At 42.6% G+C, this 21,257-nt stretch overlaps 1 protein-coding gene across 1 annotated transcript in view; it reads right to left on the bottom strand.

Moving 5' to 3' along the window:
* The window catches only part of EML5 (EMAP like 5), a 388,000-nt gene that overhangs the window by 310,694 nt on the left and 56,049 nt on the right, over positions 1 to 21,257 (bottom strand). Inside the window, exon 3 of the mRNA XM_030214976.1 lies at positions 685 to 844. Within this exon, the coding sequence (XP_030070836.1) occupies positions 685 to 844 (160 nt within the window). The remainder of the gene's footprint in view (positions 1 to 684; positions 845 to 21,257) is intronic.

The following is a 21,257-nucleotide window of genomic DNA, read 5'->3' as shown; positions in this document are numbered from 1 at the left end:
TCATTGGGGAGAAGAGCCTGTAAGGTGAGGTAAAAGGGCAGCTTTCACTGCACCTTATCAGCACTCTTTTTGCTGGAATGAGCAGGTGTAAATTCTGAAGTTTACCTGTCAGGACATTCATGTGTATTCCCTTAATGAAATAAAAATACAAATGTTGTAGTTCTGTCCTAGTCCTGCCCTAGCTTCGCCCACAATACCCCCCCCCCCCCCCCCCCCATTTTCACAAGCATGTAGTAGTGATGTACAGAAATCTACTTTCTTAAACTGGATTTTACAGGTGAATGCTATATGTCCATGTGCCAGTTTTTACACGTGTATATCATGAATAGGAGTTCTAGGACCTTAAGCAACAGAGTTTTAAAATACCACTTTTCAGCAAATTTTACAATTACTGTGCAGAACCCAATTATATGATAATTTCAAAACAGGATATGAACCACAGCTTTTAAAGTATCATCATTTAGACTCATGTATTTTCATTAGGAACAAGTGACCCCAGTGGGACGGCAACCTCTCAAGAAATGGGAAAATGCATGCAAAAAAACATGAAAATTCTAGACGCTGAGTATCATGGCCATCTAAAGAGACCTACGGGGGAGAGGCTGCAGAAAAGAACTCTTAGGAGAAAATATATGAAACTCAGCAAAGGAAAGCTGGAGAATAAGAATATTAATGTGAACATACCTGCCCATCTAAGTCGAATGCCAAGCAAGCTATCCCATGCGTGTGCACATCCTTCAGTACTGATATGGTCTGAACTGTGTACGAGTCCCAGACACAAATAAACGGCTCTTTCCCAACTTGTCCTGTGGCCACCAGAGCTCGCTCAGGATGCAAAGCCAAGCTGTAAAACAAGACAAAGACCATATTTAAAAATTAATTTCCTCTGCTAAGGCCTTAGAAGCATATATGCAGAATGTCTATATTTATGTTTAAATCTCTTTATTGACCATCATAGCACATTGTACAAAATCACAAAACAAAACACGGATTACAGAATATCTGTGTTATATCTGTGTCCTCATACATTTTTACATTTTCTCCCCAACTCCCAACCCTCTCCCTGACCTCCGATGACTACTATAGATACCCTCACTGTACACGTCAACATGGCCTGTTTAAAACTGCGTTGTACCATCCATAGAAGCAATTGTCATCATCCAAGTACTTGGCAAATTGCCATCATCAGTACCCAAAAAGCCCTTTTACCTAAGGCTTAAACCTCTTCAGGATAAGCTGCTGCAAAAGGTCTTCGTTCTTATGACCCTTCACCTATCAGGGCGCCTCTTTGGCGTCTATGTCTATATTTATTTATTAGGATTTATTTACTGCCTTTTTGAAGGAATTCACTCAAGACGACGTACAGCAAGAATAAGTCAAACATAAGCAATACAGCAGTAAAAATATTCAAACAACAATACAAAGTATGGCTTAGAGGGGCATAATTGAACGAAAACGTCTATCTCCATGGGCGTTTATCTCCGAGAACAGGTCCGTGAAGGGGCGGACCGAACCGTATTTTCGAAAAAAATAGACGTCCATGTTTTATTCGACAATTTGTGAGCTGGGCGTTTTTGTTTTTCAGTGATAATGGAAAATGAAAGCGCCCAGCTCAAAAACGAATAAATCCAAGGCATTTGTTCGTGGGAGGGGCCAGGAGTCGTAGTGCACTGGTCCCCCTCACATGCCAGGACACCAACCGGGCACCCTAGGGGGCACTTTTACAAAAACAAAAAAAAAAGGTAAAAGAGCAACCAGGTGCATAGCACCCTTCCCTTGTGTGTTGAGCCCCCCAAATCCCCCTCAAAACCCACTGCCCACAAGTCTACACCATTACTATAGCCCTAAGGGATGAAGGGGGGCACCTACATGTGGGTACAGTGGGTTTGGGGGGGTTGGACGACTAAGCATTAAGCAGCACAATTGTAACAGGTAGGGGGGGATGGGCCTGGGTCCACCTGCCTGAAGTCCACTGCACCCCCTAACAACTGCTCCAGGGACCTGCATACTGCTGCCAGGGAGGTGGGTATGACATTTGAGGGTGAAAATAAAAAGTTGTGAAACATCATTTTTTGTGGTGGGAGGGGGTTAGTGACCACTGGGGGAGTCAGGGGAGGTCATCCCCGATTCCCTCTGGTGGTAATCTGGTCATTTAGGGCACTTTTTGGGGCCTTATTCGTGAAAAAACAGGGTCCAGGAAAAGTGCCCCAAATTCTAGCTACAAACGCATACTTTTTTTCCATTATCGGCAAAAGGCGCCCATCTCTCCTCGGCCGATAACCATGCCCCAGTTCCACCTTCGCCACGCCTCCGATACGCCCCCGTCAACTTTGTATGCTTCCGCGATGGAGTGCAGTTGAAAACGTCCAAAATCGGCTTTCCATTATACCGATTTATTCGTTTTTGTGAGATAAACGTCTATCTCCCGATTTGGGTCGAAATCTAGGCGTTTCTCTCTTTCATTTATAAGGTGGATAGTATGTTACATTACAATGGTTACCCGATGTGGCCACGTTTCACCCTCAGGCTGCGTCAGGGGTAAAAAGAATTAATAGGAGTAGGGAGCAAAGCAAACCCCTAATAGTGGTCAAATTATCAGACAGTAAAACAAATTCTTCAAATACATTTTTAGTAATAAGACTTGCATTTATAGCCTTATTGCTTTAAAAATAAGTCCTTGCATAAGTACATAAGTACATAAGTAATGCCATACTGGGAAAAGACCAAGGGTCCATCGAGCCCAGCATCCTGTCCACGACAGCGGCCAATCCAGGCCAAGGGCACCTGGCAAGCTTCCCAAACGTACAAACATTCTATACATGTTATTCCTGGAATTTTGGAGTTTTCCAAGTCCGTTTAGTAGCGGTTTATGGACTTGTCCTTTAGGAAACCGTCCAACCCCTTTTTAAACTCTGCTAAGCTAACCGCCTTCACCACTTTCTCCGGCAACGAATTCCAGAGTTTAATTACACGTTGGGTGAAGAAAAATTTTCTCCGATTTGTTTTAAATTTACTACACTGTAGTTTCATCGCATGCCCCCTAGTCCTAGTATTTTTAGAAAGCGTGAACAGACGCTTCACATCCACCTGTTCCACTCCACTCATTATTTTATATACCTCTATCATGTCTCCCCTCAGCCGTCTCTTCTCCAAGCTGTATAGCCCTAGCCTCCTTAGTCTTTCTTCATAGGGAAGTCGTCCCATCCCCGCTATCATTTTAGTCGCCCTTCGCTGCACCTTTTCCAATTCTACTATATCTTTCTTGAGATGCGGCGACCAGAATTGAACACAATACTCAAGGTGCGGTCGCACCATGGAGCGATACAACGGCATTATAACATCCTCACACCTGTTTTCCATACCTTTCCTGATAATACCCAACATTCTATTCACTTTCTTAGCCGCAGCAGCACACTGAGCAGAAGGTTTCAGTGTGTTATCGATGACGACACCCAGATCCCTTTCTTGGTCTGTAACTCCTAACGTGGAACCTTGCATGACGTAGCTATAATTCGGGTTCTTTTTTCCCACATGCATCACCTTGCACTTGCTCACATTAAACATCATCTGCCATTTAGCCGCCCAGTCTCCCAGTCTCGTAAGGTCCTCTTGTAATTTTTCACAATCCTGTCGCGATTTAACGACTTTGAATAACTTTGTGTCATCAGCAAATTTAATTACCTCGCTAGTTACTCCCATCTCTAAATCATTTATAAATATATTAAAAAGCAGCGGTCCTAGCACGGACCCCTGAGGAACCCCACTAACTACCCTTCTCCATTGTGAATACTGCCCATTTAACCCCACTCTCTGTTTCCTATCCTTCAACCAGTTTTTAATCCACAGTAGGACATTTCCTCCTATCCCATGACCCTCCAATTTCCTCTGTAGCCTTTCATGAGGTACCTTGTCAAACGCCTTTTGAAAATCCAGATACACAATATCAACCGACTCCCCTTTGTCCACATGTTTGTTCACTCCTTCAAAGAATTGAAGTAAATTGGTCAGGCAAGATTTCCCCACACAAAAGCCATGCTGACTTGGTCTCAGTAATCCATGTCCTCGGATGTGCTCTGTAATTTTGTTTTTGATAATAGCCTCTACCATTTTCCCCGGCACCGACGTCAGACTCACCGGTCTATAATTTCCCGGATCTCCCCTGGAGCCTTTTTTAAAAATGGGCGTTACATTGGCCACCCCCCAATCTTCCGGTACCACGCTCGATTTTAAGGATAAGTTGCATATCACTAGCAGTAGCTCCGCAAGCTCGTTTTTCAGTTCTATCAGTACTCTAGGATGAATACCATCCGGTCCAGGAAATTTGCTACTCTTCAGTTTGCCGAACTGCCCATTTACGTCCTCCAGGTTTACCGTGAAGTCAGTAAGTTTCTCCGACTCGTCCGCTTGAAATACCATTTCCGACACCGGTATCCCACCCAAATCTTCCTCGGTGAAGACTGAAGCAAAGAATTCATTCAGTCTCTCCGCTACGTCTTTGTCTTCCTTGATCGCCCCTTTTACCCCTCGGTCATCCAGCGGCCCAACCGATTCTTTTGCCGGCTTCCTGCTTTTAATATACCGAAAAAAATTTTTACTATGTTTTTTTGCCTCTAATGCTATCTTTTTTTCATACTCCCTCTTGGCCTTCTTAATCTGCGCCTTGCATTTGCTTTGACACTCCTTATGCTGTTTCTTGTTATTTTCAGACGGTTCCTTCCATTTTCTGAAGGCGTTTCTTTTAGCCCTAATAGCTTCCTTCACCTCACTTTTCAACCAGGCCGGGTGTCTTTTGGACTTCCGTCTTTCTTTTCTAATTCGCGGAATATGTATGGCCTGGGCCTCCAGGATGGTATTTTTGAACAGCGTCCACGCCTGTTGTACAGTTTTTACTCTCTCAGTTGCCCCCCTAAGTTTTTTTTTTTACCGTTCTTCTCATTTTATCATAGTCTCCTTTTTTAAAGTTAAACGCTAACGTATTTGACTTTCTGTGTACAGTTACTTCAAGGTTGATGTCAAAACTGATCATATTATGGTCACTGTTATCAAGCGGCCCCAGTACCATAACGTCCCTCACCAGATCATGCGCTCCACTAAGGACCAAGTCTAGAATTTTTCCTTCTCTCGTCGGCTCCTGCACCAGTTGCTCCATAAAGCTGTCCTTGATTTCATCAAGGAATTGTATCTCTGTAGCGTGTTCCGATGTTACATTTACCCAGTCTATATTTGGATAATTGAAGTCACCCATTATTATCACATTGCCCATTTTGTTCGCGTCTCTGATTTCTTTTATCATTTCTGTGTCTACCTGCTCATCCTGGCGAAGCGGACGGTAGTACACTCCTATCACCATTTTTTTCCCTTTTATACATGGAATTTCAACCCACAGTGATTCAAAGGTGTGATTTGTGTCCTGCTGAATTTGTAATCTATCTGAGTCAAGGCTCTCTTTAATATACAATGCTACCCCTCCACCAGTCCGGTCTACCCTATCATTACGATATACTTTGTACCCCGGTATGACAGTGTCCCACTGGTTATCCTCCTTCCACCAGTCTATTATATCCAATTTTTCATTTAGTGCAATATATTCCAACTCTCCCATCTTATTTCTTAGACTCCTAGCATTTGCATATAGACATTTCAGAGTATGTTTGTTGTTCTTTTTTGCATGATGCTTAGTACCTGACACTATTGATTTGACATCTTTTGTCTGATCTTTAGTTGTATTTAAGGGCACCTGGCCTACCATGGTCTGTTGTGCAACCTCACTATCCAGAAACCCTATCTTCCCTGTTTGTGAGGTATCTTTGCAAGATACCTTTTCCCGAACCATGCGCTTTTGAGCGACTGTCGGCCTTCCCCCCATTTCTAATTTAAAAGCTGCTCTATCTCCTTTTTAAATGCCGACGCCAGCAGCCTGGTCCCACCCTGGTTAAGGTGGAGCCCATCCTTTCAGAATAGGCTCCCCCTTCCCCAGAATGTTGCCCAGTTCCTAACAAATCTAAAACCCTCCTCCCTGCACCATCGTCTCATCCACGCATTGAGACTCTGGAGCTCTGCCTGTCTCTTGGGCCCTGCACGTGGAACAGGTAGCATTTCAGAAAATGCTACCCTAGAGGATCTGGATTTGAGCTTTCTACCTAAGAGCCTAAATTTGGCTTCCAGAACCTCTCTCCCACATTTTCCTATGTCCACATGTACCAAGACAGCTGACTCCTCCCCATCACTATCTAAAATCCTATCTAGGTGATGGCAGGCAAGTCACCAGGCGATCCTCACGTCCACCAGCCACCCAGCTATCTATATGCCTAATGATCGAATCACCAACTACAACAGCTGTCCTAACCTTTCCCTCCCGGGCAGCACTTGGAGACATATCCTCAGTGCGAGAGGATAGTACATCCCCTGGTGGGCAGGTCCTGGCTAAAGGAGTACTTCCTACTTCACCAGGGTGATGCTCTCCTTCTAGGAGACCTCCCTCCTCCAAGGTAGCACAAGGGCTACTAGACTGGAGGTGGGACCTCTCTACAACATCCCTGTAGGTCTCCTCTATGTACCTCTCTGTCTCCCTCAGCTCCACCAAGTCTGCTACTCTAGCCTCAAGAGAACGGACATGTTCTCTAAGAGCTAGGAGCTCTTTGCATTGGGCGCAAACATATGACATCTCACCAACTGGGAGATAATCATACATGTGACACTCAATGCAAAAGACTGGATAGCACCCCTCTCGCTGCTGGACTGCTGACTCCATCTTAGTGTTTTTGAGTTTTCCAATATTTTAAAACTTGCTACGTATTAAGGATATTAGCCTAATATATGTTTTATAATATTTGATAGCAGCTTTTTTTTTTATTGGTTACAAAACCTAAGCCCATATACAAAATTAGGAACACATTTAGATGCCTCTCTTCAATGTTTTAGTCTATTTTAACTAACTATTTTACACTTCTCACCGCAACTCAGCTCATTTGGCTCTGCTAACTGACAGCATGGAACATATAGATAGATAACACAGAGTAACAGGAGTAAGAAAATAAGGAACTAGTTAAAGAGAGCTGCAAATGAGGTCAGAAAGGTGCTTGAACGTCTTGGCTAGAGTAGGAGTAGTTATGCACGTGGGAAGGAGGAACTCGAATTACGGCTATGTCATGCAAGGTTCCGCTTTAGGAGTTACGGACTGAGAAAGGGATCTGGGAGTCATCGTGGACAGAACGTTGAAATCTTCCGCTCAATGTGCTGCGGCGGCTAAGAAGGCGAACAGAATGTTGAGTATTATTAGAAAAGGGATGAAAAACAAGCATGAGGATGTTATAATGCCGTTATATCGCTCCATGGTGCGACCGCACCTGGAGTATTGTGTTCAGTTCTGGTCGCCTCATCTCAAAAAAGATATAAAGGAATTGGAGAAGGTGCAGAGAAGGGCGACGAAAATGATAAAAGGGATGGGACGACTACCTTATGAGGAGAGGTTAAGACGGCTAGGACTCTTTAGCCTGGAGAAAAGGCGGCTGAGGGGTGATATGATAGAGGTCTACAAAATAATGAGTGGGGTAGAGCGGACAGATGTGAAGTGTTTGTTTACGCTTTCTAACAATAATAGACCTAGGGGACACAAGATGAAATTAGAATGTGGTAGGTTTAAAACAAATTGGAGAAAGTTTTTCTTTACTCAGCGTGTGGTTAGACTCTGGAACTCATTGCCGGAGAAGGTAGTGATGGCAGCTAGCCTTGCTAAGTTTTAAGGGGGTCTGGACAGATTCCTGAGGGAAAAGTCCATTGATCGTTATTAAATTCTGGGTTTCTGCCAGGTTCTTGGGGCCTGGATTGGCCGCTGTCGGAGACAGAGTGCTGGGCTTGATGGACCTTTGGTCTTTTCCCAGCGTGGCAGTGCTTATGTACTTATGTAAACATGTCCTGCTATAATATGTGCAGCCAGTGTCAGTTACTTCTTTCGTTAAAGGCCTGGTTGAAGAGCCAGGCTTTCACCTATTTCCTGAAGTAGAGATAGTCTTGTGTTAAACAAATCCTTTCAGGGAGTGTATTCCAGAGTGTGGGGGCTACTCTGGAGAAGGCTCACTTGTGGGTATCACATCGTGTGATGTCCTTTGGAGAGGGTGTGGTTAGGGAAACTCCTTCAGAGGACCTTAGTGACCTTGAAGGTGTGTAGATGGAGATCCTGTTCTTCTTCGAGTACTCTGGGCCATTTCCTTTAAAAGCCTTGAAGGTCAAACAGAGAGTTTTAAATTTGGCTCTATATTGTACTAGTAGCCAGTGAAGTTTATGCAAAAATGATGTGATGCGGTCACGTCACTTACAACCTTCTATTAGTCTTGCTGCAGCATTCTGAATCAACTAGAGCTGGTGCAAACCATTTGCAGTCAGACCAGTGTAGAGTGCATTACAATAATCCAGCCTTGATGTTATGCACACACAACTGAGACAAGGCTTGCCTTCTCAGTGTAAGGAGACAGGCAGCATAGTTGTTGCAAGTGATAGAAGATGCTCTTGAATGTTGCTTGGATTTGGGGGATCAAAGTAAGTGTTGAATCGAGCTGTATTCCAAGATTCCTGACTTGTGATTTGAGAGGAGTTCATATTTCCCAAAAGAGATTTTGATGTCAGGTATGTCCTCGCTTGTGTTACAGACCCATACAAGCTCAGTTTTACTTGGGTTCAGGCAAAGTTTGCTGTTTTTAGCCCATTCCTGAATTGATGTTAGACAAGTAGTCAGTTTATTCAGGGCTGTGTGTAAGTCAGGTTCAATGCATATGAGTAGCTGCACGTCATCCGCATAGATGTACAACCGAATGTCCATTGACTGAATCAGCTTGGCTAGTGGCTTGAGGTAGTTACTGAATAGAATAGATGACAGTATCAATCCTTCTGGTACCCCACAGGTCAATGCCCACGGTGGTGATGAGGTGCTTCCGAACACTATGGACTGTTGCCTGTCTGATAGGATCTGAGCCAGGCAAGTACTGTTCCACTGATACCTGTTTCTGCCAGTCGTGCTAGCATAATATCGTGATCCATATTGTCAAAAGCTGCTGAGAAATTCAGCAGTACTGAGGCAAATCCCCTTTCTCGGTTTCTGCGATCATCTAGTTGGGATGCAAGGACTGTTTCTGTTCTTTAACCGGGTCTGAATCCAGATTAACATGGATCTAGCCAGTTTCTCTCTTCTAGACAATCACTGAGTTGATCACAGACTGTTCTATAAGTTTCCCTAAAAATGGGATGTTGGATACTGGCCGGTAATTTTCAAGTTTGTCCTGGTCAAGGTTGGTTGTTCTTTAGCAAAGTACGCACCACTGCCCTTTTTAATGCTGTTGGTAGTTGCCCATTAGAAAGAGAGGAGTTCATGAATTTTGTGGTGCCTTCAATGAGGACCTTGCTTGCCTGCTGCACTATCTTTGATGAGCAGGGTTCAAGGGAGCAGGTAGTTGGACAAAGGTTTCTTAGAATTTTGTCAAGGCCCTCCTCTGTTATTGGGTTAAAAAGTCCTATATGTCTGTGTCAGGAGGGGGCGAGTTTGTGCGCTCTGGGTTAGCTGGCTGGAGACTGGGTGGGACTGCTTGTAAATCCTGGTGAAGACTTTTAATTTTGTTGGCAAAGTATGCAGCAAAATCATTTTAGTTCAGTTGTGACTGGGCAGGCTGGTTCAGTTGCTTAGCAAACAAGTCTATGTTATGTTATCCTGTATGGAGGGATGCAAAAAAACAGAAGAACCAATTCACAGACCAATAACAAGAGTAAACAACAGCGGGGATGACAGAAATACAAAGAAACCAGGTGGGTCACATACACAATTTTATTGGATCAATACAAGCTTGACTTGACATGGGCTGTGTTTTGGTTGTAAGGCCTGCTTCAGGCGTGTAAACAGATAAAATACAGATTAAAAAAAACAAACTAAACACTAATTGAAAATCAAAACCCATAAATAATATCCAATATAAACATGTATAGTTTAAACTGATAAATGGGCACATTTCTGATATGACATTTTGGTCCGCCTCCCCGCCACCCCCCCCCCCCCCACTGCTGTTTCCTGTCCCACACTGCCGCTTCCACCCCCCACCACCGCTGCATGAAGATACCTTGGCTGGCGGGAGTCCCCAACCCCCACCAGCTGAAGCGCTTGTCCCATGCTGGTCTCGCATTGCCTGTCCTGTTCTCAGCTGCGCTGTACATGCTCATTTTATTGAAACTGAGAATGCGCAAAGTGTCGTGTGTGCTCAGTTTGACTAAAATGAGTGTGCACAGTGCGACCGAGAAGAGAAGGGTAGGCAATGCAGCGAGACCAGCATAGGACAAACACTTCAGCTGGCGGGGGTTGGGGACCCCCGCCAGCCAAACCTGAGGCCCACAGCCAATTTGGGACGCCCAGGCCCCCATAGCCCACCTTAGCTACAACACTATGCTTTAGCCAGCTCTACAAACCTGGAAATTCAATGCGGAAGCCTGGACATGGCACAGCATTGAATTTCTCGGATTAATGTCTACAGTGGTTAGCAAAATACAGAGTGCTGCTGGCTCATTATCGACCCCCAAGTTAAACAGAGAAATTCCAGCATGCCAGTTTGGTTCTGGTGTTCCAATATGATCTAAACAGCTACCGATACTAGCAGTCTCCCAGATCCATTCTTGACAATGCAAGTGCCTGCTTTTTTGGTGGGACTCATGTGCCAGATGCTTACGAATTAAAAGCTCGGAAGAACAGAATTATCAAGATGAACGAGTGAACATCCTCTTCACTTTTTAAAAGTTCCCTTAAACATTAGCAAGTTGCATTTTCTGAGCTTCATGCCACATCCATCAAATCGTATGTTCTGTATGGCAGTAAATGTGCAGAACAATGCTTTGTGCTGCTCCAGTGAGTGCAGAGTTACAGAAATAGACCCAGGGAGAGAAAAAAACTAATTTAATAGGTATCAGGGGGCCAGCATGTTAATTGTTTTAATTAATTTAAGGAAATGAGATGGCTCACTTCTGCAGCAAATCTTACCAGGTTATGGCTCTTTAGGAAAAAAAACATTGAGAAGGAATATGAAATTTATAAATTCATAAACTGTGTGAATCAAGTTAATAGGGATCAGTTATTTATGCTATCAGATAGTCTTAGGAGTTGGGACAGTCCTGAAAACTAACAGGCAGAGCACATATACCCCTAGATCTATAAATTTTAATGCACAATTTGACGCTAACCCTCGGATTCTCTATAGCATGGTCGAAATTGCGCACACAATCTGGTTGTATTCTGGATTTGCGACTACAATTTAATTACTTAACAAGGGGGTGATTGTGTCCAATGACCTTAAAAGCTTCCAAACAGGTAGAAAAAGCAACGGTCAAAGCCAGGAGGATGCTTGGGTGCATAAAGAGAGGGATGACCAGCAGGAAAAAAAAGGTGATAGTGCCTCTGTATAAGTCTCTGCTGAGGCCCCATTTAGAGTACTGCGTGCAATTCTGAAGACCCCACCTACAGAAAGATATAAACAGGATGAAGTCGGTCCAGAGGGCAGCTACAAAATTGGTAACCGGTCTCCATCATAAAACATATGGGGACAGGTTTATAAACCTCAACATGTATACGCTGGAAGAGAGGTGGGAGAGAGGAGTTATGATAGAGATGTTTAAATAGCTCAGTGGCATCAATGTACAGGAGGTGAGCATTTTTCAAAAGAAGGAATACCCTAGAATGACAGGGCGTAGGAAGAAGTTGAGAGGAAATATGCTTAGGAGGAACCTTAAAAAAAAAAAATTCCATCACGGAAAGGAGGGTGAATGTGTGGAATGGCCTTCTTCTGGTGGAGATCATGGAGACAAAGACTGCGCCAGAATTTAAGGAAGTGTGGGATAGGCATGTGGAAGGGCAGACTGGACGGGCCATTTATGTGCACAATTTGCTATGCGTATGCTGTAAATTGGTGCGTTTAAATTCTAATGCACGCTGCCAAAAAGACAACGTGGCCCGAAAATCTACACGCATGGTTATAGAATACACCTGCTCTATGCCTAACTTAGGCGCTGGTATTTACACTGAGTTCTCTTTGGTGTAAATTGATGCACCTAGACTTAGGCACAGGCATGGCCTGTTTTTATTATCTGCGTTTGTTGACTTAACTGAAATTTTTACTTGCTAAAGAACATTTGTTGATATTAGTGCAAGCTTTCATTATAAACAGATTAGACTACTATAATTTTTTATTGATTGGTTCAAGGAAAGTAACCTTACAGAGATTGCAGCAGGTACAAAACAGAGCTGCTCAGCTTATATCTGGTGCAAAAAGTTTGACCATATTACTCCAATTTTGTATAACCTGCATTCGCTACCTATTTCTAAATGGATGGAATTCAAAGTTTTATGTTTTGTTTTCAAAGCATTGTTTTTAGGTTGTCCTTTGTATTTATCCAGGAAATTGACTAAGTGCCCTGTTTACTAAGCCACGTTGTAGGCACACTAACAGTTTTAGCGCGTGCTAAAAATTAGTGGGTCCCTTTTACTAAGTGGTGGTAAGCCCAATGTAGGCTTATCGCTCGCTAAACAGGAAGTACCACCGGGCTACCACAGCAGCCCAGCAGTACGTCCCACCCCTAGCAAGCTGTCATATCCGGCGCTACAAAAATATATTTGTTTGTACCCCAGAAGTGTACCTGGTGGTAATTGGGCAGTGCCGCACACTGCTCATTTACCGCCGGGTTAGTGTGGGAGCCCTTACCGCCATCTCAATAGGTGGCGGTGAGGGCTCCTCCCCCCCCCCCCTGAAATGACCGCAAGGCAAGTGCCATACTTGCCGCATGGCCATTTCCTGCAGTAAAGAGAGACTTCCCTTTTACCTGCTGCGGTAAAAGGGGGCCTCGATGCGCGTGAAAAACGTGCACCGATGCCAGCGCAGGCCCCCTTTTGTCGCAGTTTAGTAAAAGGGGCCTAGTATACGCTAACACTAGAGACATCCATAGGAATATATGGGTGTCTCTAGCATTGGCGCGCACTAAAAACGCTAGTGCGCCTTAGTAAACAGGGTCTTAAATATTTACCTGCACAATGATTGCGTTCTTCACAAAAAAGACTTTTTGCATTACCAGGATTACAAGCTTTTTCAAATGTTGGACCTTATTCCTGGAATTCCTGGGCTAATTGTAGTTCTGATTTTTTTCATCCTATTATGCCTTCTGCAAACCTTTAAAGACTCTATTGTTCAGACAATGTTATGATGCTGAGTAAATGTGATGACTGTTTTGCTTTATAGAATATATTTGTAGTAGCTGATATCTTATTATGTATGTATACAATTATTGCTTTTATTGTAAACCGCTTACAAGCTTTTTTTCGAAAGAGAAGGACACCCATCTTTTGACACAAATCGCAAGATGGGCATCCTTCTCACAGGGTCGCCCAAATCGGCATAATTGAAAGCCGATTTTGGGCATCCCCAACTGCTTTCCGTCGCGGGGACTACCAAAGTTCAGGGGGCATGTCAGACGCGTAGCGAAGGCGGGACTTGGGCGTGCCTAACACATGGGCGTCTTCGACCCATAATGGAAAAAAAATGGCGTCCCTGACAAACACTTGGACGACTTTACTTGGTCCGTTTTTTCTTACGACCAAGCTCAAAAAGGTGCCCGAACTGACCAGATAACCACCAGAGTGAATCGGGGATGACCTCCCCTTACTCCCCAGTGGTCACTAACCCCCTCCCACCCTCAAAACAAATTTAAAAAATATTTTTTGCCAGCCTGTATCCCAGCCTCAAATATCATACCCAGCTCCATGACAGCAGTATGCAGGTCCCTGGAGCAGTTTTAGTGGGTGCAGTGCACTTCAGGCAGGCGGACCCAGGCCCATCCCCCCCCCCACTTTTACACTTGTGGTGGTAAATGTGAGCCCTTCAAAACCCACCAGAAACCCACTGTACTCACATGTAGGTGCCCCCCTTCACCCCTAAGGGCTATGGCAGTGGTGTACAGTTGTGGGGAGTGGGTTTTGGGGGACTCAGCACACAAGGTAAGGGAGCTATGTACCTGGGAGCTTTTTCTGAAGTCCACTTCAGTGCCCCCTAGGGTGCCCGGCTGGTGTCCTGGCATGTCAGGGGTACCAGTGCACTACGAATGCTGGGTCCTCCCACTACCAAAGGGCTTGCATTTGGTCGTTTCTGAGATGGGTGTCCTTAGTTTCCATTATCGCCGAAAATCAGAAACAACCAAGTCTAAGGACGACCATCTCTAGGGATGACCTAAATTTCAAGATTTGTGCGTCCCCGACCGTATTATCGAAACGAAAGATGGACGTCCATTTTGTTTCGATAATATGGGTTTCCCTACCCCTTCGCCGGGACGTCCTGCGAGGACGTCCTCAGGAAACCTTGGACGCCCCTTTTAGGCACAAATAGTATAGTGACACATAAAAGGGGTCCTTTTACTAAGGTGCACTGAAAAATGGCCTGCGGTAGTGTAGGACCGGGTTTTGGGAGCACACAGATCCATTTTTCAGCGCTCTTGTAAAAGAATGCCTTTTTTGAATTTTTGCCAAAAATGGACGTGCGGCAAAATAAAATTTGGCGCGCATCCATTTTGGGTCTGAGACCTTACTGCCAGCCATTGACTTAGCTGCCTTAGAACCAATCACTAAAAGGCACATTTGTTAATACAGCTGATCCCATCTTTATTCTTTTTGGGTACATCTCTGTGACAAAATCACAGGACCTACAAACTTACAAGAAAACAAAGTAATTCAGTTTTGATGCCATAAATGGTCTAGTGTTACATTTAATATTTCTTTACTAAACTGTTCTGGAAGTGGAAGTAAGATTTTTATTGATGCTGTCATCTGCCTCGAACCTCAATTTACTTGCTAAAAGTAGACTATATAATAAAATTAAATCTGGCAGATGTCTACAGCTGATATGAGCCACTGTCAAAACTGCTTAATCAATTTCAGTCACTTAAAGTAGGATAAGATAAACAGCTCTTACACGGACACGTGGCATCATACACTAAAGGGCTCTTTTACTAAACCGCAGCAAAAAGTGGCCTGCGACAGTGCGAGTGCATCTTTTGGGCGCACGCTGGGTCATTTTTTTACCATGTCCTGGAAAAAGGGCCTTTTTTAAGGGGCTGGAAAATGGACGTGCGGCAAAATGAAAACCAGCGTGTGTCCAGTTTCAGACTGAGACCTTACTGCCAAACCAATGGACTTAGCGGTAAGGTCTCACATGCTACCTGGGCGGTAAGCATGCAGTGCGGCGCACCCACTGCTGTTTACCACCAAGTAAATTCAGAATTACCGCCCAGGGCATGCGGTAGCTGGGCAGTAATGCCAATTTAGCACACGCTGGACGCGATTAGGCCCTTAAACGCCTTTGTAAAAGGGCCCCTAAATAAACTCAACCAACTTGACCATGGGTATGTTGCTATCTGCCCTACCATCCTACTCCAGTACAGCTGTCACTGTGCAGAGGAGTCTCTGGTCAAAACCATTTGTTTCTATTTTCCAAGGGTGTACTCATTTTCATATGATAAATTTTGCATATTTACAAACGTGCAGAGCACAGCCTAGCCAAACTCTTTCGTGTGCATATGAGGCTTATACCAAGTCACTGCTTCTATTACAAAGTACTGTGGACAACAGCATGGATAGCTGAAATCTACTAATAGCTCTGCAGAGGCAGAAAGTGGATGCTTCTGCTAATAAGCATTTCTGCTTGCCTGCCTTGCCGTTGCTTTTCTTACAAGCTTTTACAGGTACAGTTAGAGGTAATTTCTTATAGTCCCCTAGTTCCATTTGCATACTTCAAAGCAGATTACAATAAGACTCTAGACCACAGTAACAAATATAGAATAACCCAACAAAGCTAACACCCATTATTTCTTAGTCACATGGTCTTCGGACCCTTCTTAAACATGTAAAGAGAAGATAAAAACCATAAACTACTGGATAAAGATTTTTAGAACTTAGCTGCCTGATACGCAAACAGACGCATAAAATATCTCTTCAAAATAATACCCTTAGGGCTCGGAAAATCATACAAGAGAGAATTTTGAGTGTTATACAATTTTCCACCTAACGCATAATGCACAAGAGATATCAAATAAGGCAGTACTAATCCATGCATAATTTTCCATAAAAAAACATCCCAATTTAAAAGCTATCCTAGCCTCAACTGGGAGTCAATGGAGTTTAATAAAGTAAACTATTATTTTGTCTGATTTTCTGAGAGAATAGATCAGGCGAACTGCAATATTCTGGGTTGTTTGTAATTTTCTCAGTAGGTACTTTGGTAATCCTAAGTAAACAATATTACAATAATCCAACCTACTAAGCATCAGTGATTGAAGTACAAGTCTGAACTGGTCAATCAATAGAAATGTATGAATAGCCCTTAATCTTCTCATGATATACAAGGAGTTCTTAATTTATCGAGGTTCCAAAGTCAACCTGTTATCCAAAATAATACCTAGTATCTTTATAGACTGATCTAGTGTAAAACTTTCACCATCAATAGTCAGCTTAGATTTTACTTCTTGTGTTGATTTTGTCTCTATTAATAAAAAATTTGTTTTTTCTTTATTTCATTTGAAATAGTGAGAAGACATCCAATTAGAAATAAGTGAAAAACAGCAGGAAATTGAACTATACACATCATATAGATCGGTAGAGACAAGGAATATAATAGTACTATAATCTGAAAATATATATAGTTCTTATAGCCTTCTTTCTCCAGGAGTCTAACTAGTGATGACATTAGGCCATTAAACAGAATCGATGACAACGGTGAACCTTGAGGTACACCTGAATGTAATGACCATCTTTCCGTCAAACCATCCTGGAACTTAATAGGGTCTAGCATTCAAAAAGCCCCTAAACCAAGCCAAAACATGTTACTTTTTATTTATTTAATATATTTATACCCCACATTTCCCACTAGTTGTAGGCTCAATGTGGCTTACACATAACCATAGGGTAGGCTACAGTTCAGAAAGTAAAAATGAACAATGTAATAGTAGGTTATTAAGCGTATAGATATCATATAAAACAACAGAGATAACAACAGTTATTACAGGGTAATACAAGATAATAAGGTCCATGGATTTTGCTGAAAACAGGAAAAATTAAGATTAGGTTGAGTCTGGAAGGTATACCTTTTTGAACATGGTGGTCTTCAATAATTTTCTGAAATTTAAATAATTCTGAGTTGATTTTAAGGTTCTGGGTAGTGCATTCCATAGTTGTGTGTCTATGAAGGAAAAGTTGGATGCATAGGTAGATTTGTATTTAAGGCCACTGCAATCTGGATAATATAAATTTAGGTAGGATCGGGAGAAACTGGAACTGTTTCTGGGTGGTAGATCCACCAGATCTAACATGTATTCGGGAACTTCTCCGTAGATGATCCTATGAATCAAGGTACAGACCTTAAAGGTGATGCGTTCTTTAATGGGAAGCCAGTGTAAGTTTTCACGAAGGGGCTTGGCAGATTCAAATTTTGATTTTCCAAAGATCAGTCTTGCCGCTGTGTTCTGGGCAGTCTGAAGTTTCTTGATTAAATGTTCTTTGCATCCTGCATAGATTCCGTTGCAGTAATCTAAGTGGCTTAATACCATTGATTGTATTAGATTGCGGAAAACATCTCGTGGAAAGAAAGGTTTTATACGTTTAAGTCTCCACATCGAATAGAACATTTTCTTTGTGGTGCAGTTTACTTGGGTTTCCAGGGTTAGGTGCCGATCGATTGTGACTCCGAGTAGTTTTAGGCTATCCGAAATGAGGAGGGAGTAGTTGGGGATATTTAAAGTGGTAGGTTTATATTTATTATGCTGAGAAGATAAGAAGATACCGAACTTGCCCAAGATTTCTAGCAAAACTGCATGATCCAGCAAATCAAAGGCGCTAGATAGATCCAATTGCATTATAACAGCACCTTGTTTCCAACTTAAAAGATTTTTAACATAATCCAATAGTGCATCAAGCAAGGTTTCTGTATTATGGTTTATACTAAAGCCTGATTATGAACCATGTAGTAGACCAAACTGATCCAAATAAGACTCAATTGCTTAGCTATCAGTGCCTCCATTATTTTGGTAAAATAGGGAATAGACGTAACAGGCTTATAGTTTGCCACATCTCCTTTTGCAGAAGAATTTGGTTAGTATAGGTGTTAAAACAATATTAACAAACTTTTCGAGAAACATACCAGTATTAAGATGATCATCAATCCATTGAAGTAAAACTTATTTAAACTCTGCGGGCATCAGTTTCATTAAATAGGTTGGGCAGTTGTCTAAATAACAGTGTGATTTTGCAAATTTGGGCAGACTGGATGGGTCATTTGGCCTTTATCTGCCGTCATGTTTCTATGTTTGTAAAAGGATCCAATTCATCTAAAGAAACCTTGTGAAAAGTACTCCAAATATAGGGGCCCTTTTACTAAGCCGCATAAGCGTCTACGCATGCCCAATGCACGCCAAAATGGAGTTAACACCACAGCCACCGCATAGCTCTTGTGGTAATTTCATTTTTGGCAAGCATCAGATATGCTCGGCCGAAAATGTTTTTTTATTCTGTGCCGTGCGTATAGGATGCATGCTAAGTTGCATTTGGCGTGTGTAGGTCATTACTGCCCGGTTACTGCGTGAGACTTTATCGCTAGGTCAATGGCTGGTGGTAGAGTCTCAAACTCAAAATGGACAAGCGACAATTTTCATTTTGCCGCACATCTATTTTTGGCAAAAATTTTTAAAAGGCCTTTTTTAGAGGTGTGCTGAAAAAAGATTCTGCGCACGCCCAAAACTCACGCCTACACTACTGCAGGCCTTTTTTTCAGCACACCTTAGTAAAAGGACCCCACAATCTGACAAACAGCCCTCAGCCAGAGGGAGATAATTACATAGTCTATCCTTAATATTATCATATGTATGTAATTGCTCAAATAGAGACTGAATCTTCTTTTGGAAGAAGGAGGCTAACTGATCAGCTTTTGGTAGTAATTCCCCTGATTTCTTAGAAACCTTGGACAGGTCAGTAAGAGATTTGATTATATTGAAAAGTCTTCTCACGTTAGAGATGTCTCTATTATTTCTGAGAAATGCTTTTTCTTGGCATTTACAATGGCTTTCTTTTTAATAAGCATTTATAGCCCTTCGCCAGTGGAGAAGTAGCCTAGTGGTTAGTGCAGTGGACTTTGATCCTGGGGAACTGAGTTTGATTCCCACTGCAGCTCCTTGTGACTCTGGGCAAGTCACTTAACCCTCCATTGCCCCTGGTACAAAATAAGTACCTGAATATATGTAAACCACTTTGAATGTAGTTGCAAAAACCTCAGAAAGGCTGTATATCAAGTCCCATTTCCCTTTCCCATTCTTATTTTGATGTGATTTATCCTTTCTCCATAATCTCTCAAGAGTTCTACAGTTACGCTTCATCTCTGCTAAATCAACCGTAAACCATTTATTACCCAGATGCTTGATTTTTCTCTCACACACTGGGGCTATATTATTTAATACCAATTCACAGTATTTGTTCCAATCATTCAAGCAGGCACCCTGATCTACCTTGGATAATGGAATCTGCAATATAATATCTTCCCAGAATTTAATTTGATCAATTTTTCACCTGCACTATTTTATTATTGGAAGTGACCTAGGTGGTGTGATTTTATTCTGTGATACTGCTGACCAATATATATTAAAAGAAGCCTGAAAGTGATGTGTCCAGATAACTCGATTCCAAGTTGGTTTTGAAAAAGGTATTACTCCCTCAGATACATTGGAATAAGTAATTAAATCAAATTGGTGTTGAGATGAGCTGAGATGTTATGAAATTTAAAATATTCAGAAATGTCATTAGTTCAGTCACATTTGCATCAGTTATTAATTCCAAATGTATATTTATATCACCCACTAGTAGGCTGTAACATGAGTTTAAAATGTTTTTTCCCACAAATTCATAAAAATCATCCTTAGCATTCAACCATTTTCCAGGCGGGCTGTAAAAAAGAATACAGCTCAAACAGCCCACTAATGAGGAGTCCGATATCAGACAAGACAAGACAAGACCTCTAAGGATAGTAACCTAAATGATTCTTCTAAACTAATATTTTAAAAAATCCTTATATAGGATATCAATTCCCCCTTCTTTCTTCCCCTGGTGAGATATAGATAAAAATTTATAACCATAGAAGCATGTATGTACTTCAATGTTTCTATGAATATTGAAATATGACAGCAGATAAAGGCCAAATGGTCCATCCAGGCTACCCCTCCTCCATAACTCTTAACTCCTCCTTTTCCTAAGGGATCCCAAATGCTTGTCCCATGCTTTCTTAAACTCTGACACCGTCCTCGTCTCCAGAACCTCCACCAGGAGCCTCTTAACTTCATCATATGCCCCCTCATTCCAGAGTTTTCCTTCATTTGAAAAAGGATCTCTTCCTGTTCACTAATGCCCCTGAGATATTGAAATGTTTTTATCATATTTCCTCTTTCCTCCTCTCCTCCAGCGTATACATGTTGAGGATCATAAGCCCGTCCTTATATGTTTTATGTCCAGGACCCCTTACCAATTTTGTAGCCACCCTCTGGACTGACTCCATCTTGTTTATATCTTTCTGTAGGTGCAGTCTCCAGAATTGCACGCATGCACGCAGTACTCTAAATGGGGCCTCACCAGAGACTTATACAAGGGCACCATCACCTCCTTCTACCTACTGGTCATCCCTCTTCTTTATGCACCCAAGCATCCTTTTGGCTTTGACCGTCGCTTTTTCTACCTGTTTGGCCACTTTAAGTTCAACAGACACAATAACCCCCAAGTCCTGTTCTTCCTTTTTACACAGAAGCACTTCACCCCCTATATTGTACCATTCCCTCGGATTCTTGTGACCCAAGTGATGACCCTGCATTTTTTAGCATTAAATCTTAGTTGCCAAATATTGGACCGTTCCTCAAGCTTCGCTAGGTCCTTCCTGTCATCCAAACCTTCCAGGGTGTCCACCCTGTTGCACAGTTTGGTATCATCCGCAAAGAGACAAACCTTACCAGACATCACTTCTGCAATATCACTCACAAAGGTGTTAAAAAGAGCCGGTCCAAGGACCGATCCCTGCAGCACTCCACTGATAACATCCTTATCTTCAGAGCAAGCTCCATTTACCACTGCCCTCTGTCTCCTTCCACTCAACCAATTTTTTACCCAGTCAGTTACTCTAGGTCCCATACTGAGAGAACTCAGTTTATTTATGAGTCGCCTGTGCGGAACT

The sequence above is a fragment of the Microcaecilia unicolor genome, chromosome 9, assembly GCF_901765095.1.
Source record: "Microcaecilia unicolor chromosome 9, aMicUni1.1, whole genome shotgun sequence".
Classification (NCBI taxonomy): domain Eukaryota; kingdom Metazoa; phylum Chordata; class Amphibia; order Gymnophiona; family Siphonopidae; genus Microcaecilia; species Microcaecilia unicolor.
Note: the sequence above shows the minus strand (reverse complement) of the source record. Positions and strands in the feature narration are given on the sequence as shown.